This window comes from Betta splendens, chromosome 14 (genome assembly GCF_900634795.4).
Source record: "Betta splendens chromosome 14, fBetSpl5.4, whole genome shotgun sequence".
NCBI lineage: Eukaryota > Metazoa > Chordata > Actinopteri > Anabantiformes > Osphronemidae > Betta > Betta splendens.
This window is the reverse complement of record NC_040894.2, coordinates 9,159,779-9,169,681: the sequence shown is the minus strand read 5'-3', so window position 1 is coordinate 9,169,681 and position 9,903 is coordinate 9,159,779. Positions and strand designations below refer to the sequence as shown.

At 48.7% G+C, this 9,903-nt stretch overlaps 1 protein-coding gene across 2 annotated transcripts in view; it reads left to right on the top strand.

The window, feature by feature from the left end:
- The first annotated feature begins 2,624 nt into the window (after positions 1–2,624).
- The window catches only part of LOC114869440 (cell adhesion molecule 2-like), a 135,289-nt gene continuing 128,010 nt past the window's right edge, over positions 2,625–9,903 (top strand). The window contains exon 1 of one of the 2 annotated variants that reach the window (XM_029173686.3): positions 2,625–3,094. In XM_029173686.3, the coding sequence (XP_029029519.1) occupies positions 3,034–3,094 (61 nt within the window). In that variant the 5' untranslated portion in view covers positions 2,625–3,033. The remainder of the gene's footprint in view (positions 3,095–9,903) is intronic. The other variant, XM_029173690.3, reaches the window with a different exon arrangement.

Here is a 9,903-nt window from a genome sequence, read left to right as displayed (position 1 = left end):
AAAGCCACCGGCGCGCTCCTTTCAAAGGCCGCGGCCGAACAGCAGCCGCCGACGCTGAGCGACCGTGCCCAGGTATGAACTTGACCCCAGTTACCAGGCAACGCCACAGGTTTCCGCTCCATCGCCGGATGCTCGGAAACGCACGCGTATCGGCGTGCCATTTTTAAGGATGTAATTATGAAATGAATATTATCCAGACGGAGCGTCCACACAGCGTTTACGCGCTCCGCATGGACGTGGACGGATGCCATTCCCATTAACCAGGGGGCAGCTCCAGCCGTCTTTGTATTCAGGGTCTGCTCTAGAAACACTTTCCGAATGAGTGCTGGTGAAACAATTGGTGTGCCACTCTAATCGGGACGCTGCCGCTGAGCTTTGGATCCGCTCCTCGCATTCGGCCCAAAGTCTCGTCTCGCCGGTGCCGGTGCCGACGAGCTCCGGCCTCTCATTTAATGACGCTGCGGGAACCGTCCTATTAGACGTGGTGCTCTGCTCGTCCTTGTTCCACTCCAGAGAATGGCTGCAGAGGAGGGAGCGCTCCTGGCAACACCCACGCACGTCCAGATGCTTCACCACAAACCTCCAAACACATGTGTGCAGGCAACATTCAAAGCACTTTCTTCTGTCTTCCTTTCACTTTACTGTGGTGATAGTAGAATGTTAATGTGACTAAGTTGCATAATTCTTTCCCAAATACACGGAGATGAATGGTTGGGAATCTATTTTTTGGCAGAAAGGTGAGGTGAGTGCTTTGTGCCCCGCCCTCTCCTGTCCAAATCAAAGTGCTCAGCCCACAACCCGGCAACATGTGTCAGACTACATCAGGTGGCCCACGGAACAATGGTCTCAGCCAAGAGCAGGTGGTGGTTACTCGAAACTCCGAGAGGAGAGCATGCATTAGTGACACAGTGCGTGTGTGTGTGTGTGCGTGTGCGTGTGCGTGTGCGTGTGTGTGTGTGTGTGTGTGTGTGTGTGTGTGTGTGTGTGTGTGTGTGCGTGTGTGTGTGTGTTTGTGTGTGTGTGTGTGCGTGTGTGTGCGACTTGTCCGTCTGCCATCTGGAGCAACCCGACTGTCCCAGGTGAAGCAGAAACTTGAATGCGCTGCTTCTATCAGCCCACTGACTTCTCTCCCTCCTGGATCCGAGTACTTCTTTGGAGAAGACCCCATGGCTCCGCGTTGCGCCTTCAGGAGTGACACACACCAATTCGGAGAGTGTGAAATGAGCCATTACAAGGTGTGCTGCACCCCCCTCTTAGGGTGGATTGACCAGAAATAAGATCGGCAGAACAAGCCAAGTTTATTTATAGAACGCCTTCCGCTAACAGATGAAAAGGTTTGACTGAAAACAAAGGACACCCTGTGTGTCGCATGTACAGCTTGCATGTGATGGACACTGTGTTTTTATGACAGCGCAAGAAGGAAGTGAAGGAATGACTAAAAGTAAAATACTGTATAAATCCATCCACATCTGGCTCTAGGATGCTCACTGATACAGTAATGCGTTAAATGAATGAAATGAATGTTTTCTGATCTTCTCCTTCAGTTTTGTTAAAAGGAAAAATAAAAGGAAGTTGCTGGACACAGTTATTGGCATTTAAGTCATGGACCCAGAGCGTAGAATTTGCCTCTATTCCAGTCCTGACCGTCCTCTATAAAGGGCTGAGCCCTGTGTCTCCTACACCTAAACGCCGCCCGGTCTCATCATGTCCCACCTCACGACTCCACTCGTCTGATTGTCCCCTGCATGACAATCCTCAGCGCTCAGGCACTTGTTAACACAAAAGGGGCGACTTACTGATTTTGACCTTGCCTCCTATGGATCTAGTTGGGAGAGTGCATGTATATGAATAGTATTGAACTCGTATCTCGCAAAGAGGGAGATTTACGTCCCTAGAAGACACCATGTCTCCACAGCACATGCCTTGTTTATTTATGACAGGAGCTGAATGCTTTTGTAAAGTAACACAGTTAATTGTGTAATTTAAATACTTACATAAGCATCAACACAGCAAATGAGGACTGCACAAACATCTTAGTCCTACACAAATTATTAAAACAATGCTATTTTAGGATTAACTTTATTTTGTTATAGAAGAGGTTAATGCAAAACAATAAAGGCTTACAATCTGTTAATAACCAGAAATGTCTGTCCCTCAAGTCAGACAACAAACTTATTCTGTTTTGAATTCTGAACCCATCTGTGTACACTGCAAAAACCCATCAGGTTGTCTCCCAGTTCAACCAATGAGAACGTTTACTTTGATTGTGATATGTGAGAACTCAGTTAAAGCGTGTTTTCTGTGCTCTGAGAATGTATTATATTTTGATGTTATACATTGTGTTAATGTGCAATTTAAATAGCATAAAATAAAAATTGCGAGGATCCAATTTACTTCTTTTCAAACCTAAAAATTAAAAATGTTTTCCTTTATCTGTGTTATATAATTAATAATGTATAAAGCTAATAAAATCTATAAACTAGATGGATGTAATATTTTTGCAGTGTGTATCTCATTCCCTTAACACCCTCCTCCTCCTGTTCACCCCCCCGCGCGGCTCAGGCTCGGGCCCCTGATTGGCCACCGCTTTACGTCCGTCAAGCGCGTATGGGCGGGACTCAAACAATCCACTCGTGTTCCTCGCACGGTGAACTGTGCGCCACAGCGAACGCGGGGCACATAGTACAGCGACGGCAGCGTCTACTCTGTCACAGGCGGACTGCGCTCAGTCTGAGGCTGACTGCTGTTGTCCACACTCCGGTGAACCGGACTCGCGTCTCTCCGCCGCTCCATCTCCGAACCCATCCAAATACCCCGAACGCCGCTTCTTAGCGGAGACGAGCTTTTCCCATTCGAGCAGAAACACGAGAGAAGCCGGTCGGGAAGTCGCTCGTCCGAACGCCGTTTTAAAGGCGCACTCTCAAGTCCACCTGGATAGCCGACAGAGCTGTCCGGTCCGGTTCGAGGTCCAGTGGGGAGACGGCCAGGAGAAATAAGCGCGGAAAGGCGAGAGCAAGAAACCCTGAAGACAGGATGAACCTCAACTGTCATTTGATTTTCAGCCTCTACACTATTTATGGGATTCTTTCGAAAGGTGAGTCTGGGACGAGCGGCGCGTGTGTGCGCATGTGTTTGTGCGTAATAATGTGTGTTACGCGCATGTTACAGGCCAGCGGCGGGGCAGAACGCGCGCTCTCACAGAAAAGATCCCTCTAGTTTTTTTTTTTTTTCATTCTCATGCGCATTAATTGTGCCCGCGCATGTGTGTACGTGCGTTGGATGTGCGCGTGTGTCCCTGCAAATGTGCGTGACGGGGGGGGGGCGGCTGGAGAGGAGAGCGTTAGGTTAATAATGAGGGATAACTGTACGCTCAGAATGTGACGCGAGCGTCTGTAAAGTCAAGAACGCGCGCGCGCGCACGCACGCACGCGGACTTGCGTCCGTGGTCTCGTGTTGCGCCGCCGAAGACACGCCTCACCAAACGACCGGCACGGTTTGACTTGGCAGCACTTGGATGAGTCACGGAGACGCGGGGAACATTTTACGCACGGATCTGTGTGGTGCCGTCGATTGCAGCGACGCGAGTAGACGGCTCACATGCAGAACACGTCGGTGCCAGTTGGCTTTTCACCCTTTTCTCTCAGAATTTTGACCTACGCGTGTTGTGTGGAGACGCTACTCCGCTACTGTATGTTGTGTGAGGCTGCAAAAGGCTCCTGTCAAATGAGTTGTGGAAACAACAGGGAGGAATGACTGGATCCTCTATTCCAACTTTAGACCAGCTAATGTAAAGACAGATCCTATCCTCGGGGTGAGACTAATTGCTCCTATGTATAACATGTGGTCCAGCTTAGAAGATCACAGATGAAGCTCACTGTGGATGTGACGATCATAGCGTCAGTCTGTATTAATTATATGACAAACAGCTGGAAGTGACGTGTTTGTGACAGAGGAGTCGATTGTAAACACACAGTGCGTTGACTTTGGGGGTCAAGGTCAGTTTGTTGCGTTCGAGGGGATTCTGGAATAGATTAACAACTCTGAACAATGAGTGAATAAACAATAGAGGTGATGTTTGGGTTTCCAACCGAAGTACTTGTACTGCATGACTTCGATTTCTACTTGAGTGTGCAGCAATCGTGTGTTTGTTGGGTCTGTGGCTCTCGGAGCGGTGCATCCACGCTGTATGTGGCAGCGGCGACAGGGCGGGGAGACTTCCAGCGCTACAGCAGAGCCCCATAGTCCACGCCGGCCCGGTCCGGTCCGGTCCGAACAGGATCCCACCCTACGGAAAACCGTTGCATTAACAGGGAAGACAAAAGCGTCATCTTGACTCCGGCTGCTGCTTTAAACAGGACTAAATCCAGAAAGAGATGATTTGCGTGCGATTCCCTTGATCATTTGTTGTTCTGCCTCTTTGAAGTGCGTGTGTGTTTGCACATGTGAGAGTGGGAGCTCTTTCCGTAATAACCCGACGCGATTGAGGCCATTCTTCAGTGGTGCATAATGAGGCATCTTTGGGTATCCGTTATATCTGACAGCTCGCACTGTAACATTGATTGACGCCGCCGAGCCTCTCTCATCCTCTGTGTTGTGCTAAGGCCAGCGCACTCATTATGAGTGTGTGTGTGTGTGTGTGTTTGCATATATTCCTGCAAATATGTGCCCTGTTTGAAGAGGCAAACGCGCGAGGATGCCGGCATCAGCGGGGGCCGCTTCCGTCCACGGCACGCGCTCACATCAGTCTCCCTCCCTCGCTTCCTCTCTCTCCCTAACCCTGAAGAGGATAATGCTAGGCTGCTTGATTTCAACAGTCATCTCTCAGTGCAAGACCTATTATTGTATAGGTTCCACACAGCAGGCAGGTCAGCCTCCTCCTGAATGAAGTCTGTCTCGCTGAAGCCACGTCTGCGCGCGCGCGCGCTGTAAATGGCAGCTGTTTCAGCCCCTCTGTCCTGGTGCCAGCTGGCGTCAAGACGCCCGGAGACGCCGAGGCTCCGCCGCCGGCGAGACCTGCGCCGTGTGCAGTGCAAATGTGACGAGCGGATGGCGCTTGTTGTTTGCCAACAGGGCTGAGCTGTTAACATATTAGCCGGCGCGCATCACGGGCCCGTGCGATCCAGAGAAAACAGCCCGTTATGCAAATGGGCCTGTTACGTAAGAGGCTCGGGGCTGAGGGAGATAGAGGTGGAGAGTGACGGAGGGAGAGGGAGATGTTCTGCAGGAGGGGAGTCGATGTAAGAGTAATGTGGGAGGAGAAGCACGGAGGAGGATTGTGCCGCTCCAACCACAGTGTGTTTGATATGTGCGCTGCTTGTTGTTGTGCTGGATGCCTGTTTATCTCAGCCGCTGCGTCTGTTTTCTGTCACTCCGTCCGTATTGAACCCTGATCTTGCTATAGCCTAAATACAAACCCCTGCTGAGGGATGTGTTTATCCCCACAGTGAGTCTAAGCTGCCGAAGGCCGACCCTCCATCCCTCTGTACTTCCGTCCATTCCTCCCCCGCTTCATCCTCCCATCCTGGTGTGGAGCTTTGTACCACAGCGGCGTGGGAAAGCTTCTGATAACAAGCGGCCTGTGTGTGTGTGTGTGTGTGTGTGTGTGTGTGTGTGTGTGTGTGTGTGTGTGTGTGTGTGTGTGTGTGTGTGTGTGTGTGTGTGTGTGTGTGTGTGTGTGTGTGTGTGTGTGTGTGTGTGTGTGTGTGTGTGTGTGTGTGTGTGTGTGTGTGTGTGTGTGTGTGTGTTTGCTTGCAGAGCCACTGATTACACGGGAAAAAACAAGATGTTCCCTTTTTCCTGCTCACTTGCACTCTCCCTCCCTCTCGTGTACGTTAGCGATGTGTTCATGTTCATGGCTGCGCTTTGATGAGTGGCGCGCGCGCGAGGCGTTGCGTAGCGTATAGCGACGCCACGAAGCCTCAGAATGCGAATCCTCAGCATAGGGCATCACTGGCTCCATGTGCATCACACAGATACTCAGACACACACACACACCGGGCTCAGCTGTGGGCTCATTGCTGCTCTGCCAAGGGATTTCCCATGATCAAAGCCAGTCTTTTGTTAGTCCAGGTGTTAAAAAGTTAAAACAGAAAGGAGGAGGCAGCTGGAGGGGAACATGGTAGGATTCACAGCTTACAAGCTCTTCATGGCACGGTGGAAATGCGCGTCCCCACAATTGCCCCAGTAAAACAAATTGATTACCTCCTTCGACTCTCCTACACATTAGATTCTTGGAGATGCACGACCATGACGAGTGAGGCTCGAGGGGGGGGGTTGGAAGCCAGTCGCTGAGAATGGGAATAGGGGACGTGCATTGGGTGTCGCAGCAGATCTAGCCTCACCTTTGGCTGATGATGCGCTCCCCCCGCACAGCAGATACAAAACATCTGCCAAAGAGCTCAGTGTTTACAATATGTCCTCATTGTTAAATACCCCTGAAAGTCACAGATTCACTGAGAGTCTGCCGCGCAGTCTGAACACACTGATACAAAGACTGTGTCTCCCGAGAGTTTTGCCTTACAATATGCCATCTGCTGAGATCTCACACGTAACGCTGAGGTTTCCAGCTCGGCTCATTGTGCGGGCACAAACGCGTCACCTGAACTTTAAAGCAGCCGCTCGGTTTACTGAACTCCACAGTGTCGGCTTCCACTGATCCTGGCAAGTATCTGCTGGAAATAGAATAAATGCAGTCGCTGGGTGTCTCAAACACGAGCACAGGTGCTTGCACAATCAAAACGCAGTTATGCTGACAAAATGAAATTCATGGACATGTCACATTTCATGAACGGTAGTAATAAATGTTGTGTTTGAGCTAATGGGTGTTGTAGCTAATGGAATCCTTCAGTGGTGGTACTGTGAGCTGGCAGCGTCCTGGTCAAGGAACCACATGGTTCTAAATGCTATCCATGTAAAACGAATGTAGATTCATAGTTTTGCATAAAAGACCCTGTTTAAACTCTTATGCAACGCATCGTTTAAATGCAGCCCAAAGCCAGAGGAGCGGGATCACGTGCAGCCTCCCATGGAGGATGCTGAGAATACAGGCCCTCAGGTGGATTTGGCTGCAGCAGCAGACAGTGGGTTTGCACCTTAAATAGACCCCCCAGTAGGTAGGATACTGTAAGTATGCAAGCTCAGCGAGCAGATCAGCTGATGGGGCTTCAACACAGCTGTGTGCGTCTGCAAGGCAGGAAACCAGCTAATATGCATTTAACGAAAGCAGACATGTAATGAGACACGGCGAATCGAGAGTAGAGAGAAAAGCAGGGCTCCAAAATGAGCTTTTTTCGCCTGTTTTGTCTTCTTAGCTGCATTATTGTTATAATAAGTGTACTGTTAAATGCTAAATGGCAGCTGGGGTCGGCCCCGCAACCCTGACGAGGCCACTGGGCCACAATTAGCTCTGATGAGAAAACGCACGCACAGGAAAACATGTTGGGCAGCGCTAAGAGCAGCACATATGTCGCACGGCATTCCTAAGCACAGGGAATCCCGGGATTGGTCAGTGTATCTGGAGCATCTTGAGTGACAAGCAGACTTCCTGAGCTTCTTTTGTTTGTGCTCCGACTTAAGCGCTTAGATCTAATCTGCCCATACAAATGAAACACGAGCGCATGTAGCGGCGCGGCGCGAGCGCAAGCTAGGAGTCGCGGGCGCCATGTCTGCGCGTACGCATGTACGTGTGCATGTACATGTATATGTGATGTCTGTATTAGCATTGAATTCCAAAGGATTAGCCAGCGACTAATCTGAAGCTGCAGTCTTTGACAAGCCATGTGTCACTAATCTCAAACACTCTGGAATAAAGCGACACAAACACAATCAAGTTTAGCAAAATTAACTGCGCTAATCGTTGGCTCCAGCCGAAGAAAAGGCCAAAGGTCCAAACACAGAAAAGAAAAATAATGACTCTATTTTATGCACTTTCTCTGTCACACATGTACTAATATTAAAAAACGAAGCAGTGAGGTGGTTTCATTTAACCCAATGTGCTCTGCGCTCACTTTCACTCTCCTCTCTTAACAACTCTTAGCCTTGATAATGTTCTCTTTATGTTGCGTGGCCTTTCACATGACAGCTCCTTTTCATGCCGTTCCCTCTGGGACCGAGTCTGGAGACTCGCTACTACGCGTTACAGTAATCATTTTCTCGGAGCGAGGTGAAGATATGGACAGCCGTGACTCTGCCCACTCCCTCAACTCTGTTGCGCCAACTGTTATATTGTTTGGGGACCCTGTGTCCGTTCCCTGACAGAAATGCATCCAGTCGAAGCAAAGGAGCTCTTATAGTTGGCGCTGAAGCGTTCCCACACACGGAGCGACATCTGTATGTATGCGTAACCAAAAACACACAAACACAGGAACACACAAAACCCAGCAGAGTAAAGAAGGCAGAGAAAACATCAGGCCCGTCTGTTGTTCCCTCAGACTGTATTTGCATTGATAATGTGGACTGAAAACTGCGGGACGGTTAGAAATTGTGACGTTCCTGCTGCTGCTTTTAATCACCCAGAAAAGTTTGTGTTCACGTCGACACACAGGGTTATTTCTGTTGTCAAATTGCGGTTGACAGGATGGGGAATTGTGAGGGAACATGCTGAGAAAGGCTGGAAACAGAGCAAAACCAGAATGAAGACGGGAGGAAAAAAGATGAGGCTGATGAGCGGATATTTTTAAGGCCTTCACTGCTCCACAAAGTTACTGTTCATATTTAGTCCAAGTTACTACTTTTGTGCCATAAAACACATACCTCTGCGCTCACGTCCACACATTTCACACGCCGATTCCCTTTTGTTTCACTGTATCTACTTAAGATATTTACGTATAAACCTCATTTTAAATGCTCATTTGAAATCGCGCAAACGAAAAAAAGATTGATTTAGTGCTTAACTGCTTAACATGCATTTATACAATAACAATATGGAATTATAGTATGATACTAATTGAAAAGCAGGATTTACTGCATCCACAAATACACACGCTTCAGCGTAATGGTCTCAAAGGATGCCTAGAAGTAGCTAAAGCTAATTGAAATATAATTCCCCAAAGACACATGTTCATGTTAATTGACTTTCTGTGTGAGCCGGTGTTTGTGTGAGCATGAGTGTGTATGCGTGTGTGTGTTTTTCTGTATTCATATTATTGCCAGAAGTCACTTTCTAGTCCCTTGTCTAATCATCAGCTCGAGGGTCCCCCCACATCTTAATTTGGTCTTTGAAAGCTATTAGACACCCTTTTGCATGAGCACATAAACGCATCTAATGCAGTGAAATTATGCAGTAAGAATCCACTGATGTTGTCCTAAACCCGAATCAAACCGGGCCTTCCACTGCGGTTAGTGCGCGCCGTAAATCAAAGCAGTCTTTACCGCTGTGTTGTCTCGCCTCTTATTTCCCAGGCAAGCGGTAATGTAAGGAACAATAAGGCTTTAGATAGGAGCTGCGTGCAATATCTTTAGAAGACCACGCGGGTGTTCCTGTGAGCGAAACCAGAGAGCACACATTATATTTGAAGGCTGTAATTAAATGATTACTTTGGAGAACTACAGGTGTGAAATTTCATCCTGCTGAAAAAAGGTTTTTACACGCAGGCCTGTAAACAAACGCAGGCAGGAAGCAGCGTTTCCTTGTTGTATGTTGTAAACACGGGAATCCAAGTAGATGAGGGTGACGATGGCGAAGGTCTCTGTCGTTGGGATTACGTCGTCTGTAGCTTCACGCCATCATGGATCCTCTTCATAAATATTCCAAATATCTATATTGGTTCTAACTCTGGATTCTGGCCCTCCCTTTGTGTGGAGATTGCTCCGGGCCTGTTGTAGAGGGGAGGGAAGATGGAGTCAAGTGAGACAATTTATAACAGTTAAAAACCAAATGAACTGAGACCCTTGGCTTGGGTGAGC